We start from the raw sequence: 20,276 nt of genomic DNA on the forward strand, positions 1-20,276 counted from the left end.
TGCCAAAAACACATATCCGATTTACAAGAGGCCATCCAGAGCACTGTAAAAGAGACTGTGTGTACGATCCCATGCCCTGCAAGATTCATGGACATCGACATAGAGCTGGAGCGGCTTCGAGCCTTGCGACGACGAGCTGAAAGAAGGTACCGGCGCACGAAGGACATAGAAGATTTACGGACTGCTAGACGTATGCAGAAGAAGATCAAACGTCGGTTGGACAAGCTAGCATTCCAACGCTGGATTACTTTCTGCGAGTCACTCGACCCTCGTAAGCCTTTATCGCACATATGGACGACGGTTAGAGGTTTGCGGTCATCGCCCATTCAGAAGTCACCATTCAAGGCCTTAGCCCTTCACCAAAATCGACCAGATGTGGACGTTGCTGAAGAGTTCTGTGCCGGATTATCAGGGCAAACTACAGCCATCAGCAGCTCACCACTTTCGAGCAGTTGTCCGCCACCACGTGATTCCTCTATGGACTTCCCGTTCACCATTCAGGAGCTCAAAGCAGCACTCGCTTCATGCAAACGTACCTCTGCACCAGGACCTGACGGAATCTCCTACAGAGCCCTGTGTCATCTGGGTGAGCGCGCGAGAATAGCTCTACTTCAGCTATATAATGATTGTTGGCTAGAGGGCACTGTCCCCTTAAGTTGGAAAACTAGTCGTCTAGTACCATTACTGAAACCTGGCAAATCACCATTGGTACTCTCCTCCTATCGCCCGATCGCATTGGCCAGTTGCGTGGGTAAAGTGATGGAGAGAATGATTCTCGGCCGACTCGAGTGGTACTTGGAGTATCATCAGATCTACCCAAATGCCATGGCTGGCTTTCGACGTGGTCGATCATCGATCGATAACGTCATCGACCTAGTCACGTACGTTGAACACGAGAAAGGCCATAAGCGTCTTTGCGCCTCTCTGTTCCTTGACGTCAAAGGAGCCTATGATAACGTGACACATGAATCCGTCCTTGCCGCACTAGAAGAGATTGGAGTGGGTGGCCGAATGTTTAAGTGGATACGCAGTTATCTCCAAATGCGATCCTATTTTGTGAGTACAGAGAGAGAGAGAGAGAAAACTTTATTTGCGCATAACGCGGAGCATTCCAAATGGTCGGGCCCCTATTCCAGGGCTCCGCTGGCCCTAGCCATCATCTCTACCCGTTGGACCAGCCAGCGCTGATCAACAATGGCCGAGCTGGACAGCAGCGCCTCCCATTGTTCCTCTGTGTTGTTCATGTTGTGGTGTTCATTGTGATGCGTACACTCCCACGTGATGTGAAACAGAGTTGGTGTGGCCCCACACCACGGACATATATCTTTGTACTGGGAACACGTCTACACATTTCAGTTGTCGTGGCGTCCCTCAGGGTGGTGTACTGAGCCCCGTGCTATTCAATATAACACTAATTGCTCTCCATACGCACTTACCAAACAATATTTATCTATCAACATACGCTGATGACATCTGCATATGGACATCTGCGGTAACTCGCCTGCGGTTACGAGCGAGAATACAGAGAGCTGCTACTTCAACTGCTTTGTATCTACGCAATCGAGGCCTGGAAATTTCCTCCGGAAAGTGCGCTCTTCTGGCATTTACGCGCAAACCCATGTCGAATTACAGAGTGTCAATTAACGGTCAAAATATACCATATCGTCGATCTCACAAATTTCTGGGTGTCATAGTCGACAGAGACTTATCATGGAGCCCTCATGTGTCGTATTTCAAAAAGCGATTGACAGGCATATGCCATCTTTTCAAGTTTCTCGCTGGAAAGACTTGGGGAATGCAGCCTAATGCTACGTTACGACTGTACAAGGTGCTTTTCCTTGGCTTTTTACGATACAGTCTGCCTGCATTATCAAACGCCAGCAAAACAAGTCGACGCATGATACAAAGCGTTCAGGCTCAGGCGCTTCGAATATGTCTAGGTCTGCCTCAGAGTGCCTCAACAATGGCGACTATAGCTATAGCCAAAGACCACCTCGTGCAGACCCATATTGAAATTGAAGCTTTGAGGATACCCATAAGGCATGTGGGCCGGAATCCCCATCACCACCTAGCCTCTCTACCAGTGGATAGACCTCATACTTCCTTTTGTCGAACAATAACTACACATGGTGACTCCCTACCAACTGGTTTTACGCCCGCGGCGAGACCTTCAATTCCTCCATGGTGCCTCAAACAGCCAGTCATCTACCTGACAATACCAGGCATTCAGAAAAAAGGTGATTTCTCAATACCAGCCCTCAAGCAGCTCGCATTACTTCTGCTTTACGAGAAGTACCAAGACTGCACCCACGTCTACACCGACGGCTCCGTCCTGCCAAACAGCTCAACTGCGGCGGTCGTTATTCCAACGCACGCCACAACCATCAAATTCAGGACAGCTCATGCAACCACAACAACGGCAGCAGAGCTTGCAGCGCTTGGCGCTGCGCTGCGTTTCATTAACGACCAAAGCACGCAACGGTGGACGATTTTTTGCGACTGCAAGGCGGCACTGCAGTCACTTCTGTCAAATCTACGCCGTGGTCCACACGAGCAGTTGGTATTTGAAACAGCAGAAATGCTACACCACATAACAGAGAAAGGGCACCACGTTATATTTCAGTGTTGCCAAGCCACTGTGGAATTATCGGTAACGAACGAGCTGATCAAGCAGCCCGTTCAGCCCATACAGAAGACAACGACCAGTCAATACCTCTCTCAAGAACGGACGCTGCTAGGAGGCTCCGAATGCTTGCTCGCCAACGCTCCATGGCTCTTTGGAATGAGCCTCTCTTTACGCATGCAAGATTACGATCCCTTGATCCAACGTTAAGCATGCAGCTTCCAACAAAAATTCGACGAGGCGACGCTACTGCTCTGTGCAGACTATGGTTGGGAGTCGCGTTTACCCGTGCGTACGCGTTCCGCATAGGTATGGCCGACACCGCCGACTGTGCACACTGCGGAGATGAAGAAACAATTCGACATATCCTGTGTGACTGCCCGAAATACAATCTGGAAAGACAACACCTTTCTAATAAACTAAACAGGTTAGATGACCAGCCGCTGTCAGAAGAAAGGATACTGCGCCATCGTCATGACTCATCGTCACAGAAGAAAGCCGTGCAAGCGCTACTGGGCTTCTTACGAACTACTGGCCTGTCGGAACGCCTCTGAGTGGACTGATTTTGTGTGTGCGTGTGTGTCGGTGTTTTTCTCTTATTTATTTTTTTAACTCTCCCTTTCTCTTTCAACCCCCTATTCCCTAACCCCAGTGTAGGGTAGCATACCGGATACTAGCATCTGGTTAACCTCCCTGCCTTCCTCTTTTCTCGTTTCTCTCTCTCTCTAACGAAAGCAACGTCAATGAATGTGTTGAAAAAACTGCGCCTGTACCCTTCGAAAGCTTCCTGCACCAAGGGTAGTTTTTCGCTGCCTCCAATATCTAAGGCACTTCTACTGGTTTTGCATTGCATCCGTGATCAGACCTTTCTTAACTAAGCTACGTTGCTATGTCGTGACATAATCACGTCGTGACACCTCACGGAGCGCCACACTGACGTCATGATCACCTCGTAGTGATATCACAAACTTGAGCGACTCGTTTTTTTTTTTTCAAAGTAAAAGCACCGGCCATCTCGAGGCACACAGTGAAGTGCACCAAGAAAGAACCGGCATGATGTTCAGTCCGAGCCGTCGCATCGGGTAAATGCACTACTCGTCTGGAACTGAGATCCAACTACGAGCTTTTTAACTGCAGCAGCTTTAGTATACGCTATTGACGCTGGAATTACCGCGGCTGCTGGCACCAGACTTGCCCTCCAATTGATCCTCGTTAAAGGATTTAGAGTGTACTCATTTCAATTACGGGGCCTCAAAAAAGTCCCGTATTGTTATTTTTCGTCACTACCTCCCCGTGCCGGGAGTGGGTAATTTGCGCACCTGCTGCCTTCCTTGGATGTGGTAGCCGTTTCTCAGGCTCCCTCTCCGGAATCGAACCCTGATTCTCCGTTACCCGTAACAACCATGGTAAGCAAGTAACCTACCATCGAAAGTTGATAAGGCAGACACTTGAAAGAAACGTCGCCGGCTCGTGGCCATGCGATCAGCACAAAGTTATCCAGAGTCACCACACAATACAGGCCGAAACGCGATCGATCTTGGTCTAATAAAAGCACCCGTTACCCAAAGAGCTCCAGGCTCACTGCTCCAGGCTCACTTTTGTGCCGTCTGTGGATTGGGGTGGCCTTTACGAATGCTTATTCGTTTCGAATCGGAATGGCCAGCAGTTCGACATGTGACAACTGTGGCTGCGCAGAGACTTTCTCCCATCTTCTTTGCGAGTGTCCTCGCTTCAGCGTGCCAAGAAAAGAACTGTCGAAAGCTTTAGATAGAATAGACAATCGCCAGTTGTCGGAAGAAAAGGTATTAGGACACTGGCCGAGACCGTCCTCTGCACGCAAGGCATTGAGAGCGTTGTTGCGCTTTTTGCGGGCAAGTGGTCTTAGAGACAGACTGTAAACAGCGTCGTGAATCGTCTGATGACCTTCTCTCTCCTTTTTTTTACAACGTCTCTTTTCTCTCATCCTTTATCCCCCTTACCCCCTTCCCCAGTACAGGGTAGCCAGCCGGTCTGAGAACTGGCTAACCTCCCTGTCTTTCCTCATTATTCCTCCTCCTCCTGAGCGACTCGTACGTCATCGCGACATCATAAGGTGACACCGTCATATTTGGCATAACTCTTCCCAGATGACGCGGGAAGCTGACGGTCAATGTTTTGCCTTTCATAGGACATTGAAGGCCTTCGCCTTAAGCGACGAGATGGTGTGTACGTCAAGGAGTTCTCGTGGGCGTTGCACTAATATGGTATAAATGAGAATGTGTAGGCGTGAATAATAGTGTGATGACTGGGATGACATGACATGCATGTCAAATGTGACATGATGTAAATGATATCAATGAAGAGGCATCAGCTTCGATCCTTTAAAAAGACAAGTCCGCTTGTCGAGACGTCGGCTCAAGCGCACATGACCTGCTTACAGATTTTCAGATGCAAGGCGTCTTATGAGCGAGCTTGTTCCGGTGGCGTCCCTGCTCCACTGCGCATGCGCGCCCTTTACGCCTCTCCCCTCCCTCTCTCGCCTATCAACGCCGACGTAGGCAGCGTCTGCAAGCTTACGCTCGCTCCTTCAACTCTCTCTGGGCATCCCACCCCGCGGTGTTTACACTCCGACCGCGCATGCGCGCCCCCTTTTTTTCTTTTTCTACATTCCCCAGCTGTCGCCTCGCAAAGCCGACGCAGGCAGCGTCTGCTAGCGAGTTTCTTGATTAAAAAAAATACGGCTGCTTTCCCTGCACAACCGTCCACGACCATCCCGTATATATAGACACTGGATCTCTTGACTTTCAAGGTTGTGCTGGTAGGAGATTTCTCGTGTTCTTTGTTGAACAATAAAAATTCGCAGTGTGCGCCTGAAAAAAGCCAAGTGTGGCCATGCGCGCCGCGCTGCAAGGCGACCTTCAGCAGCGCGTCGTAGGGTCCAAGTTTATGGGCACGAATCTTGGAGGCATTAATGTGCCTTCGTGTGCATTCGTGTGAACTACAGATAGCGTCGTGTTTCATTTTTATTTTGTTTAAAGAGATACAAAACAAAAATTGGCCCCATATCAGCATGTCAATCTGCAAATGTCGTCGAAAGACGATAGTCTTGCATCTGAAGAGATTGAACAAAACGTTTATTTCATGTTCTGCGCAAGAAAATCGGGGAATGACATTCTGGAGGCGCTGCATTAGAGTGCCTCGAGTGTGCAGCGGAGGCGAATCGAGTCACCAAGTCATGTCACACGTGAGACATGAGCGCTATCTGGCAGTTATCTTGAAAAACGAAGCACGTGGCTCTGAGACGGGCGTGCGTGCCCGTCTCAGAGCCGCAGAGGTGATAAGGTGTAGAACGTATGGCGACGGGTAGGTGCCACCGCCATGTCGTCTTAGCAAAGAGTTGGAAACGCTTCCCTTTTCGCGCAAGCGTTGCATCGTCAGCGCCACGTGATAAACACTCTTTAACGCGTTTGTACGCGTTATTCTCTTTAACGCGTTTTGTACGGTGTTTACAAACACCTACCTGTCGATTCAAGCCATGTCCTCGCAATCAGACATCCTAGAAAAGATTGACGAGGACCGGGAGAACAAGTGGGTGGTCTTTGCGAATGAGTCCAGGCCTCGCAACATTAACATGCACGGTTGTACGGGATACGAACTGATGCCAACATTCATGCACAGGAGTCCACCAAATTTTGAGCAAACTTCGCGACTGTGCGGGCCCTACAGTACATATCCCGAAAGACATCCCCAATGCCACCACAATAAAAAAAAACAGCAGATCCTTGAAAACGTACCGCATGCGAAGGGAAGGTGATTGTTGTAATTTTTATTGAGCGAAATGTTCCGAAATGACGCTAAATACATGTACAAACGTTGAACGCACAGTTAGTTATTTACACATGCGCGCAAGCGCCTATACTTACGAATACAAGTATGACCGTTGACATCTAAGCACATTACTGTCAATCATTCAGAGCTGTTTATGACATTGGTGCTGTCCTGATACACAATGAGGGAAAATGTACACCAGCTGTTTTAGGTGGCATACTATTTTTCTATGTTTTCTGGTGATGTGAATTTTGGATGATACGAATAGCTTCGGTGACTCCACGAGATTCGCATCACCGAGGTTTCATGCTGCACTGCGGGTACATGGAAACGTACTGAAATGGTCCATCAAAGAGCACCTTTTCACTTTATTTTCTACTTTTGAGAAGTAAAATAAAGAGATCAAGGTTTTTCACTGAAAGCAAGTGACGAAAGCGCACGATTAGCAAAAAATATAGAACTCACAAGAACTCTAGGTGGGTAGAAACTTTCACGTGTATTCAACTGCTTTTCAACATCACACGAGAATTTTTTTGTGAAAGCGGCTCGTGTCGCTGACAATAACGTGCAGCAACGCACCAAGAACAGCTTCTTTGTTGTCCTAAATCTCGCTCCAGTCAGATACTGAGCTTATACCGCTCCTAGCGCCAATGCACCATCCGAAAGAGAGGCAGCAGCCATGGCGAGTTGAGTTTGAAGTCGCGCGAACATTTCGCTCGCCGACTCGACAGCCTTGCTCAGCTCGCAGCTCTCACCATCAATATATGTCAAGGCCAACGCATGGTCCAGCTCCTTGCGAGCGTTGGCCAAGTCCTCGAGCAGAGACGCCGCGGCACTAGAGCCTGACGAGGATTGCGATGCACCCTTGCACGTCGAGAAGTGAGGGCGCATATCCTTGTAGGACACAGCTTGCTTGCACTTGACGCATGCGATGAAATGGAACGCGCAGCTCTTCTTCAGGTGGGTATCTAGGCCGGAGAGGGTGCCTTCGAACTGACAACCTCGCATCACATTCGCGCAGCGAATTTTCTCGTCGCCGACGTTGTGGCCATAAGGGAACTGCAGTTCCATCACTCGAGACACGGTTTTACCGTGAACGGGGCAATCCCCGCTGCCGGCCTCGACGGAGCATTCCTTGCAGGCGATGTCTCCGCACGAGTACAAGCTCGTCTTCCATTTCGTCACGAAGCCGCACCAACTGCAGACGTGCACGGCATCGAGCTCGCGCAAAAACTCGACCAGCCTAGAGTCAACGTGGCTGCCAAAGCCGCGCACGCGATACACGAATCGTCCTCCGCCGTCTCCCATTGCCTGGGGGTGTCCACTGACACGCACCGTACTTCGAGCGCCTCTACAGTTGAATGTATTTCGAACTGACTCCCGCTAGGGTGCGCAACGAACAGCAACTCCCACTACGTCTTCGAAAAGAACACGGGCCTCTTGCTACACACTGCTGCGATAAGACACAGCAATCCGTTCGACTGCTGACGCGTGGCGACTGCGATACTATAGATATATTAGAAAGGCACAAGAGCTTGCAGGAAAACAATGGGCAATGTATTCGGCTTATCTCTGCGCTTCCCTGTTTCACCACCTCCAAGCACACTACAGCCTGACGACAATGTATTGCTAGACTATCAAACCAAATTCGGAACAATTGGCATTCAACACTTTGTTCCTTGCTCAAGTAGCAATTTTTAAGCTATTTGTACTAAGATTTAGACATCCGCGTCTTGGTTGTGATGCAAATGTTAGTAACTTAAATTTTTTTGCAAATTTTAAATACTTAATGTTTCCTTATTATAACTTGTAGTGTTACTAACCAATTTATTGAAATTTAACAAGCGAATATGCTTAAGTCGGAAAACTGTCACCATCAACGGATATGAGCCACACAAATTGGGCGAGTCCCACTATTACAACTTTTGGTCCAACAAAAAATGAAGGCGACAAGAAACTGCTGCAAGCGATGGCCGAGAGAAATGAAATATAAAAACTCACACCGCGAAAAACACACAGCCAGAGATAAACAATAGAAAGAAAGAAAAAAGACAGCGAAATGTAAAGGGAAACAGAACATAAAACATGAAAAGAAAGAGAAATTTAAATCAATAAAAGTACTAAAGACATTAAAATAAAAAGAGCGAGAAGGAGAGCAAAATGAACAGAAAAGGGAGAATAAAAACAGAGAAAAAGGGACAAAAAGAAACAGACACGAAAGAGAAACCGACATAATAAAAAAAGAGAAATGATTAGAGAGAAGGAAAGAAAGCGAAGGAAAAAGAGAAATCGAAAAAGTAAGAAAAAAATTGAAGCACAGAAAAAAAAAAGAGAAACACGGCTGATCTCTCCGCCATAGGAATCGGCAAAACACGAAAGTGAAATGTGTCTCCACAGAACTTCACAGTGCGATGGCTGTATGACTGACCCATGCTCAGCGTCTACAAAAATTGGTTCCACACACGCTAGTAATTTTTTATCATGTTGGATTAAAAAAAAACCGACAAGGGGGCATTCGCCTAAGGTGACTGGACGATTAAACCTAACTTTTTCTCTTCGCCTGTCGCTGAATTTATTATTCGCCGTAAACTACAAAAAAAAAAAACTTTCTTGACCTAATGGGGTCATTACACAGTCACCAAACAATTCGTGTTTTTCAGCGAAAACAAGAAGTAGACGGTCCGTTCTGCTTACACAGATATGAAAAATGGGCCGTAAAGCTGAATTCCGCTCACAGCCGGCGACCGCCATTTCGCCATGGCGTCTCTGACGCCACGAGCAGCCAAAAGCCACCGTTTCAGCCGCGATACCGCTGAAGAACTCGTTTCGCAGAAATTCCGGTCTCGCCGGCGTTGGTTGTGAGCGAACAATCATCATCTTACGCGTGATGGACGAATCGAGAACCACTGCAAATAAAATAAATATTTAAAAATTCCTGGGTCTGAATAGGGATCAAAACTAGGTCGTTTGGGTCCAAGTGCGGATCGAACCCGGGTTGTTTTCCGTAGCAAGCGGGTGGTCTATCACACGACCACGCGTCCGCTTGGGAACACTGTGAAAATAACTTCCTCTGCTTGGAAATACAGTGAAAGTAACTCATGTTTTACAAACACACGCACCCTGTATACATGGTTCACAATACAAGACGAAAAATTTCAGTGGTACAAGCGCCCATTGCAATCGGGCGTCAGAACACGTGATTATCACAATGACTTCGTGGTTTAAAGCCGGTAGCCCACTCCAAAGTAAAGCTCGAAAAGGTTTCATGCACGAAGTGCTTGAAGTGCGCACTAGAAACAGAAGATCGCTATTGCATTCAACTCGATTAGGTGAAGCTTTATGGTCCTCTAATTGTTTTCTGTGTCAGGCAGAAGAAAGCTCAAATACCGCGCTATCACGTGCAACTGGCACCGAAAGTACATGCACTTTTAGCTGACCACATTTTGCCTCCCGCTCCGCTCAGCCAGTCGGTGGTTACGCCACTGCGCATGCGCTAGACTCTCAGGTGCTGAGCTTGTGAGGGGACCGTGGTAGCGAGCGAAGGATCACGTGACGTGAGGAGAAACGACCAAAATGACAGCCTCTTGTGCCGCGAGTCCACACTGCTCGGAAAACGCAGTAGTTGTTCGGCTAACTCGCAAGCAGCGACGGCACTTCAGGACACGCAAAGATCTGTGCCTCCTCCGGGCAGTCGTCGCAGCCAATGCCTTCGAGAATCCGCGCATGTGGGGTGAAGTTCCACGAAACGATTTAAAGCTGACACTTCGCGCCGTCCAGGAGCGTCTCGAGATTCTTCTTTGGTACTTCCGTCAAAGGGACTTCGCGAATTTTCGATGGTAAGCGATTTTTTGTAACAATAGTAACAATTTCGTTTTCAACAGAAGCCACTCTTCCATCTTTTATGTGTTCCGCGGCATTATGTGTTCGGTGGTTATGTGTTCGGCGGCATTTACAAACGCAGTAAGCAGGGTGCGTCGTCAGATGATGATGAGCAACTTGTGGAATTACCCCCCTCCTACAAAACGCATCGTCCAGATGCGTTGAGAGGGCCATAAGTTTTGAAATGCATGGTTTGGCTTGATGGTTGAGCACGTGTATCAGCGTTGTTCATTGTATTTCGTAGCAGGGTTTCATGCGTAGCATTGTGTACGCACGAAGCCCTACTTGTTGGCGGCTGCCGATCTCTCGCGTCGGTCCTTTTGTACTGAGTACTGTTCTGCGCTACACGCCTTAGACTCGGCGTTATTAAAATTACGAAAAACATTGTGTGCTAAACGAGTTTTAAACGGATAAAAAAAGGGAAACAAGTTTCCTTGCGTCATTACGTTTTCGGGATGCCGAAAACTTCCAGTATGCCGCGGAAAGACGCTCGGCGCGAAAGAAAATGCGCGATATTAAAATGCCGGTGGCGGTGTCAGATTGAAGTTCCTGCACCAGGCGTCATGACGTCACCGATTTTGACGGCGTGTGTTGGGCCCTTGCGTAGTTCCTAATCAGAAGTATCAGAAGTATCTCAGATCGTCTTCTGAGGAAGCCGAACACAGCAGGGTTCAGGAAATACTTCAAGCCAATGTGGTCAAGACACACACACACGCACACACACACACACGCGCGCACGCACGCGCGCACGCACACACACACGCGCACACGCACACACACACACGCGCGCACGCACACACACACACGCACACGCGCACGCGCACACGCACACAAACACGCACACAAACACACACACACACACACGCACACGCGCACACACACACGCACACACACACACGCACACACACACGCACACGCGCACACACACACGCACACACACACACGCACACACACACGCACACACACACGCACACGCGCACACACACACGCGCACACGCGCGCACGCACTGGCCACGGTGTTTTAGTGGTTGGGGTGCTCGACTTCTGACGCGAGAGCCGCGGGGTCGAATCCCGGCTGCAGCGGCTGCATTTTCTGGTGTCCAAATGCTGATTCAGTAGGCGCGTGTTCGAAGAGGAATGGGAAAAGCTGAGTATCGGCATCCAGACGTTCAGCCCGTGGAACTCAGTCAGGACTCTACTTTCGCAAGTGTATTGTACGGTTTTCCTTTCCGTTGAGAACTTCTTTGCGTGGTGAAACTTCTCGACTGAACTGTGCGAGCTTAAACAGTTCCTGTATATACGGGTTGGCTGGTGAACGGTTGTGCAGCACGGGCAGTCTGTTTTTAAATAAAGAAATTCGCTAGCAGACGGCGCCTGCGTCGGCGTAGTGTGACGAAAGAGAGAGAGCGTAGGAGAGGAGAGAAAAAGAGAGAGAGGGCTGTGCATGCGCAACAGTGTTACCGCCGCGGGGAGGAATGCCTAGAAATACTAGAGGAAAGACGGGGAGCGTAGAAGAGGAGAGGGGACGCGCACGTGCTATGGTTGTGTTAATGCCACTGCGACGGTTGCCTAGAGGAGAGAGATGAGGGAACGAGTGCAATCAGATGGTAGGAGAGACGTGGATAGCGTAACGCACAGCTGTTGCCGAGAGGGAAGGGGGAGAGTTGCGAATGCGTAGTGTGAGTGTGGACGCCGCTGACGCCGCGTGATATAGGTCGGAGCAAGAGATGCTTCGCATTTAAAATGTTTATTTGAATTAAGACGGCTATATTTGAATACGTTACCATAACTATCTATACCGATCAGTCTGTTTTTTTAAGGTCTACAAATTATGTATGGTGATTTTGTGAGGCTATTTGTCTTTTGGGCAATCCCCGTGAGTGTGAGCCCATTGTAGAATTTCGATTTCATCTTCATCCTCTCAGTTCATGTACAAACGAGTTCATGTACAAACGCGCTTCCGTAGCACCGCTTCTTGACCCATACCCCATAGTGGGTAGTAGCCAGTATAAGGAGCAAGTGGGCAAACGGTCTCCGGCTCGCTGCCGATGTCGAGGGAGCGCAGGGCGTTGCCCAGGGGTTGAGACCGCGGTCAGCTTGCAGCATTCCGATGGTAAGTGCGCCCCTTTCTTTCGTAGCCGTGACGACAAGCAAATCTCAACTTTTGCTCGAAGCTTGAAATACGTCGGCATAGTGGTCAATCGTAGCTGGCTGTTCACTATTGGCGTCATGTTTGAACTGCAGAATCCACCACATTCAGAGAGGCTGCGCTGGAGCCTCGCGAGCCCAGTCCATACTGCATGACGTTCTCGCACGCGGTATTATTGCTGAACGGAACCCGGAGACAAATACGCAAAATAAAGATATTGGTAGTTATTTCAGGCCATATTCATTGGCATATAGAGTACTCGTCGAGCTAGCTAATGTAATGCTGTGCGCATTTTCAAGGGTGCGGGATCACTCTCATATATCTGTAGTATAGTATGCAGATAAAAATTCTGGTACATGAGGTCTTGCTGGAGGCAATACGTTGCGTCAATGGGTCTTGTATGTTTCAAGGTAGCAAGTGCCTAGTATATTGTGCGCAGTGTCTACTCGCAAATTAGTAAGTACTGTGGTGGGGGAACGGCATACTAGATAATTTTCTCTTTAGCGTGAGATCTCAAGACACGCAGTCACTCAGCATTTACAGCATCGGCATATTAAGAAAGTTAATATGAACAGCTTACTAGCGTTTATTGCATGCCTGAAGCGTTTTCGGCTTACCTTAAATATACAGCAATTATGAAGTATACGCGAATATCCCCTTCGCAGACCTGGCCGTGCGTTGTAATAACAGAATTACTTAACTGTTATTGGAGGGCACTGGTAATGAGTAACAAGGAGCTGTCCTGTAAAACGTTGATATTTATTCACAATATTTCCGACAAGGTTCTTTTTTTATCAGTGCGACAATTTGAAAACCATCTCTTTGCTCCCTTCCACGCCATCAGCGGTGGTGACCTATAAATCTATACAGCCGACAGAGAAACTGTCGCAGCAGGCACGAAACTGTTGCAGCAGGCACAATCCTCGCCAGCGAAGATTCGAACAACCGGCGTGAATATGTTCCTGCAGGCACGAATACACGCCATGATCAAAATACTTAAACTTCATTCGCTGATATTGTTCGAGAAAGCGAAGAAAAGTTCCCTCGTATGCTAACGTACAGGGGCGATGTAAAGAAACGTGAACAGTGCGGCAGGCACACCTTCTCTGCGGTTTCGCTTTTTCTTTTTCGAGCGATTCTAGCCTGGATAGTAATAAATAAACTATTAGAGTCATTCATGATACAACCAAGAACCATTCTAGCATCGGTTTATTGCCACCAAAGTCACATCGCGATGAAAACAGCTCGCCGCGCTGCTTCCATTTCATCCCCCCTTTAAGTGACGACAAAGGCACCCGTGTTTCAACCGACCTATAGTTGTAGTCACATACAACTTTAGAGATAGAGAGAGAGATCAGTTAATCACGTCAGGCATTGCCCATCGCCCCTAGCCGTCGGCCGGAATCCATTGAGGCATGACAGCAGCGAGGGCTTGGCTGATGATGTCTTGCTGGAGTCAGCGGCACTCTCCTCCCAAACTCGTATGCACACAAGCAAGCATCAATGGGCGCGCACTTCAGACTGACGTCATGCGCCGAAGGGCCGGTGGCCGCACCTTCGGAGAACATGTCGTTGGAATTGGCGGGACTCTTACTCTATTGTCGGTTAGAATGTAAAAATAAATACACGCTCCGCCCTCTGTTATCATGCATGCCTGTCATTCATCTGTGCAACGGAACAATGATCGAGTGGTGATTTTCGTTGTACCCATCACACATTTTTGCTGGTGATGCAAATAGTACGTATATTATAGATTGAAAGTTCGTCGTTCCTTGTTGCAGCGCTACGTTTAGCAGAACAGTGAAATCGGAATTTTCCACAAAATTTGCCAAGTAAAATTGTTTGACCGAAAACTTGCAAAATGAATATGGGCCTGTACGCCTGAATTCCGTGAAATCTGCCTGACGTCACGTAAATAACTGACTGATAATCAGTAAAACGTTTCTGCGAATTCTTCTCGGGTGCGATGGTGACGACTGTGGGTGGAGCTTACATTTATTCTTATGCTGTAACCGAGTCACAAAGGCCATAGGTACCGCGCTTCAACCATCTGGACAGTGCCTATCTGTACTGAAGTTCTATTCGACTATGCTTTACAGCTAAACAAGCTATTTTGCTGGCGTATTTACTTCTCGCAGTGTGTTCTCAGTAAGGAAATGAATTATTTTATATACTATATGTATGTTACTACAAGATCAGTACTGCGACATAAGTCAGCGACAAAAGGGGATAGTTGCTTCATGTTTGCTTAGCGATGTGCTTAATGCAGGGAAATGGCAGTGAAATACAGTTGAACTAATGAGTGAACTTTATTTGAAGCTCGGGCAAGGTAGGGGAAAGGGGGGATTAACCACTGTCCCCTCCCAGCCTTCGTCGATGATGATGGCAGCTGCTCAGGTGACCGCTCGAAGTCCTTGGGCCCGTGTGGCATCTTCGGCTTGCCGGACGGCCCAAGGTAGTCGGACAGCTCGCCGCTGGTGAGTGCCGCCTCCCAGCGGCAGCGAAGCTGACGCAGCCGATCCGTGGCAGTGACCGCAGCCGCGGCGGTCAGCTGCAGCTGGTAATTTGTCCATGCATATATCGACATAAAATTCAAGCACTTCGTGATGAAGGTCACATAGGTAGAATGAAGTGCATTATCTCTTTCTAGGTTCTCCTCGCATTTTATTTCGACGCATGAACAATAAACCAGTTGAAGATAGCGCTCATCCGGTTATGATTGCGTCCTGCGTTCTTCGTAGTCTGTCTGTCCTTCGTAGCGTCTGCCTATCGTAAGCGCATTGCCAAGTCTACAAGTCGCCTATCCTACATCGTTCGTCTCTTGAGAGTGGCTGCAAAGCAACTAGATCTGACGTGCATCAACGCACGGGGAAATCAGCAAAGAATGAATTGTCTGGGAGAGTGGTCAGTTTGTCAGTCATAGATTGCTTTCACGTTCATAGCTATGCTAAGCCCATATACCCGTTGTGCAGGCGGTGGCAATGCAGTACGCCCGGCAGGATCCGTATGCACCACCAGCGGGCGGCATCTACTCTCAGGGCGGCACGTATGCTCCGCAGCCAGCTGCGACGCCTTATGCAGACCCGGCGTACGCAACGTCCCAGTCGTCCCAGCCACAGCTGCCACAGCCCGCCGCGTTTGGAACGCCGCCGCAGCCCGCCTCATACGGAACGCCGCAGCAGCCCGCTTCGTATGGAACGCCGCAGCAGCCCGCCTCGTATGGAACGCCACAGCAGCTCGCCCCGTATGGACCACAGCAGCCCGCCTCGTATGGAACGCCACAGCAGCCCGCTCCGTATGGAACGCCGGCTTACGCCGCTGATCCGTATGGTCAACAGGCCTTGCTACCTCCCCCCGCGCCCTCAATACCGCGTGAGTGGGCACATGCTCTTTGTTATTTTTACAAGCGGTTATTTCGATACTCACACGCTTTTCCAGAATTCAAAAGGACCGACAACGGCCCTGAGTATGAAATGACATGACTTCACCGATGAAAAGATTGTCCGTCGCAGGGACTCAAACCAACCCTGTCTTTTTTACGTGAGAGCTGAATTTATATTTTAATTTCCTCCTGATGGCTCTAAAAATGACCCGTGGTGCCTCTGGTTGCAAAAGCATGAACGCTTCATGTATCTGGCCACCTGACCGTTGATTGCTGTGCGCGTTCGACAATTTTTAGATGTGAAGAAGCCTGGGGTCGAGCTCAATCAGGTGCACGGCGTGGCCACCCTTACTGCGCATGCGCGTCCACCAGCCCTTTCTCGCCTTGCTACGCCAACGCAGGGCGCAATAACCTACGCTCACTCCCCCCTCTCTCTCCTCTAGGCATTCCTCCCCGCGGCTCTTACACCCCCAATGTTGGCGGAGCTCCCGCGTGTGTGGAGAGAGGGTGAGTGCAGTGCTTCGACGCTCCTTCTCTCACCGTTCACACTCTCTCCTCCATTGGCCCCATTTTCCAGTCCACTCGCTTGTACATATTGACCCGTGTCTACATGTGGACAAAAACGATGATGGGGGGATTTAGCGGACACCAGGTAGTGGGCCTCTGGCTTGACTCGAGAACGAAGAAGAAAATCTTGCGGCTCAGCTGTTGAAAACACGCTGCTTTCGCTGCCTCAAGGCGTACTTGTGCTTTGTTCGCGTTGTACTGCGACACTGGTGGAGGTGCTGACCCGCGACCCCGCCTGATGCTCCACACTCCCACGGGGAGCCGTTCATCCAGCCCAGAAGCACTTGTCGACACTCCCGTGCATCGCTTCAGTAGTCGCTTGCGAGGCCTCCTTCCAGAGTTCACCCTCTCACAGGAACACTCTACAAGGCACCGCTCACATCTACCAATGGCCACCGCCAGTCCACAACAGTTACTACGAGACAGTAGTTTGCCAACCCCATCTCAGGTAACCCTTTTTTCACCACTGGTGCCTGATCGCTTTGGTGGTGGAGCACATGAAGACGTCGAAGAATGGCTTGATCACTTTGAACGTGTCGCTAACACCAACCAGTGGTCCCTTGAACAAAGGCTTTCCCGCGCCTATTTTTATCTCGACGACAGCGCTAGAACTTGATACGAGAACAGAGAAGGCAGTTTGTCAACATGGAGTGACTTTAAAAGAGGGATGATTGACACATTTGCCGATGTCTACCGGCGCGAACGTGCGCAGCACTTACTCAAGCTACGGGCTCAGAAACCCAATGAAACGGTGGCAATGTTCGCTGAGGACACGGCCCGTCTCTTCCGTAAAGCTGACCCGCGCATGACCGACGACAAAAAGTTGCGCTACCTCATGCGCGGCGTTAAAGAGCAATTGTTCGCCGGACTTTTGCGGAACCCGCCAAGCACCGTGACAGACTTCATCAAAGAAGCTACGGCTATCGAACGGGCGCTTCACCTACGATGCCGACAATACGATCGCTTGTCCAGCAGCGCCCACATACAAGTCGCCGCTACGACATCTGACAATCAAAGCTCGTTGCGCGATTTAATAAGAGAGATTGTTCGCCAAGAGCTGCTGAAGCTGCGGAATCTGGTCACGGAACCACCCACGGCGTCTGTCACTGAAGTCGCCCACGAAGAAATACGCCAAGCGTTTTCATCAGCTGATCCTACTGACGATCAGCGACCTATGAGCTACGCAGCCGCGCTTCGCCGCCCACCGCCCGTTGCGCCGTCGTACCGCCAGCCATCGGCAGCCGTTCCTTGGTCGCCACCGCAAGAACAGACACCGCGGCGCCCTGCCGTCGTGCCGCCGTACGAAATGTCGCCGTACCAAGAGCCGTCTCCCAACGAGACACGGTCTTTTCCACATTACGAGCCGTTACGGCGTCCACAGCTTCGTAAAACAGACGCCTGGCGCACTGTAGATAGGCGTCCGCTTTGTTTTACCTGCGGAGGTGTGGGCCACATTTCCCGTCATTGCTGGCACCGCGTAGATATGTTTCGACCTCTTCGGCAATGGTCTGACGATCGACGCGCCAACGACGGCTACGCACCACGCCGGGACGCTCATTCTCAAGGACCCCCCTTGTCTCAGTCTCATTTTGACAACCGCTGTGCCAATAATGACGACAGTGTGCCTGATTACCAGCCAGGTATGGGACGTCGATCACGCTTTCCGTCTCCGGCACATTCGCCTTCGTTGCGCCACCGAAATACAGCCGACGTCTGTGGAAGGAGGTCACCAAGTCCACGCCGGGAAACTGAAAGCGGCGACCTCCGGGGGTGAGGTTGCTGGCCGTCAAGGCGACGAAAAAAAAGCCCCCGTTACTTGTACCACAGGACGCCGTAAAACCGAGAAGTTGTAACACCGTCTAAACTGTGACCACAGATCTTACCGTTTCGGTAGACGGACAGCAAGTAACAGCCTTAGTTGACACCGGCGCCGACTTTTCTATCATAAGTGAAAACCTTGCCGTACGCCTCAAAAAAGTGAAGACTACGTGGACGGGACCTCACCTGAGGACAGCAGGCGGCCAGCTGTTGATGCCTGTCGGAAGGTGTATCGCAAGACTCGACATCGGTGGCTCTTCTTTCGTGGCGACGTTCGTCATCCTCACCTCATGTTGCAAGGACTTGATCATAGGGATGGACTTCTTAAGAGAATATGGTGCCGTCATCAACATCCCGAACCGTTCAATTACATTCCGCAACAGCTCTGGTTTAGTTGACTGTTCAGACGCAATACGTAACACTTTGCGTATAATTGATGATGATGTGGTCGTCCCGCCCCGGTCATGCACTCTTGTTTCGGTGGAAGGCCACGAAGCGTTTGATAGCGAAGGCATTGCTGACCAAATTGGCTCGCTGCTATTTAGTCATGGCATTTCGGTCGCACGAGGTATCGTCCGCCTCACTGGTGGACGCACGAATTTACTTCTGACGAACTTTAGTGCTGAGCGCCGGCACCTATCGAAGGGCACAGCTATCGCTTCGTACGACAATATCGTAGAAATGCGAGGCAGTTTATGTTTGTCCGTATTGGACGAAGCGCCTAATCAAGAACCAGAACCCGTTCTCGACGTTGGAACTATTCTGTCAAAGGACGAGCGACAGAGACTTCTTCAGCTGCTAGCCGAATTCCGTGACTGCTTTTCGACGGCATCACGAGTTGGTCGAACACCTTTGATAAAGCACCGAATAATCACCGAGGACACGGTGAGACCTATCCACCAGAACCCTTATCGTGTAGCTTCAAAGGAACGCGAAGCCATACAACAAGTCGCGAAAATGCTTGCAGATGACGTCATTCAACCGTCACAGAGCCCCTGGGCATCGCCTGTAGTGCTAGTAAAGAAAAAGGACGGCACCCTGCGTTTTTGCGTGGACTACAGAAAGCTGAATTGGGTGACCAAGAAAGATGTGTACCCGCTACCACGTATTGATGACTCCCTTGACAGACTTCGGCACGCTCGCTACTTTTCTTCCATGGACTTGAGGAGTGGATACTGGCAGATCGAGGTAGACCCAAGAGACCGGGAGAAAACCGCTTTTGTGGCGCCAGATGGTTTATATGAATTTAAAGTCTTGCCTTTCGGTTTGTGCTCCGCGCCCGCGACTTTTCAAAGGCTTATGGACACAGTACTTTCGGGATTGAAGTGGAAGACGTGCCTAGTCTATCTGGACGACGTTATAGTGTTTTCGACCACTTTTGATGAGCATCTCAAAAGGCTGGAAGTTGTTTTACGTGCCATACGGTTCGCGGGCCTAACATTGAAACCAGAAAAGTGCCATTTCTGTTTTCATGAACTTCAGTTTCTCGGTCACGTCGTCAGCAACGCTGGCGTCTGGCCCGATCCTGGAAAAATTGCCGCCGTCGCACAGTTTCCAGTACCCTCCAATAAGAAGGCTGTCAGACGCTTCCTGGGCCTTTGTGCCTAATATCGCCGGTTTATCGCAGACTTCGCGCGCATCGCGTCGCCACTAACTCGTCTCACAAGAGACGATGTTGCCTTTGAGTGGAAAGAAGAACAGGAGGCTGCCTTTAATGACCTGCGTCAACGTCTTCAAACGCCCCCGGTGCTTGCCAACTTCGACGAAGAAGCCCTGACGATGCTTCACACAGACGCTAGCAACGTAGGTCTTGTGGCTGTGCTTGTGCAATGGCAAGAGGACACAGAAAGAGTGATCGCCTACGCAAGCCGAACGCTAACACGCGCAGAGGCTAACTATTCAACAACAGAGAAAGAATGCCTCGCCGTAGTATGGGCAGTAATGAAATTTCGCCCGTACTTGTATGGCCGGCACTTCAAAGTTATTAGTGACCATCACTCCTTTTGCTGGTTAACTAATCTAAAAAATCCCACCAGCCGATTAGCGCGTTG

The 20,276-nt window shown here is 49.7% G+C and overlaps 1 protein-coding gene and 1 non-coding gene across 2 annotated transcripts in view; one reads left to right on the forward strand and one right to left on the reverse strand.

The window, feature by feature from the left end:
* Positions 1 to 3,677: 3,677 nt before the first annotated feature.
* On the reverse strand, positions 3,678 to 4,281 carry LOC142772369 (small subunit ribosomal RNA). Its single transcript, XR_012886340.1, has one exon. It is a non-coding gene; the product is annotated as a small subunit ribosomal RNA (ribosomal RNA).
* An 8,043-nt stretch (positions 4,282 to 12,324) lies between these two features.
* The window catches only part of LOC142771942 (uncharacterized), a 49,631-nt gene continuing 41,679 nt past the window's right edge, over positions 12,325 to 20,276 (forward strand). The window contains exons 1-2 of the mRNA XM_075873945.1: positions 12,325 to 12,422; positions 15,431 to 15,830. Of these exons, the coding sequence (XP_075730060.1) occupies positions 12,420 to 12,422; positions 15,431 to 15,830 (403 nt within the window). The 5' untranslated portion in view covers positions 12,325 to 12,419. The remainder of the gene's footprint in view (positions 12,423 to 15,430; positions 15,831 to 20,276) is intronic.

Source organism: Rhipicephalus microplus, chromosome 9 (genome assembly GCF_043290135.1).
Source record: "Rhipicephalus microplus isolate Deutch F79 chromosome 9, USDA_Rmic, whole genome shotgun sequence".
Taxonomy (NCBI): domain Eukaryota; kingdom Metazoa; phylum Arthropoda; class Arachnida; order Ixodida; family Ixodidae; genus Rhipicephalus; species Rhipicephalus microplus.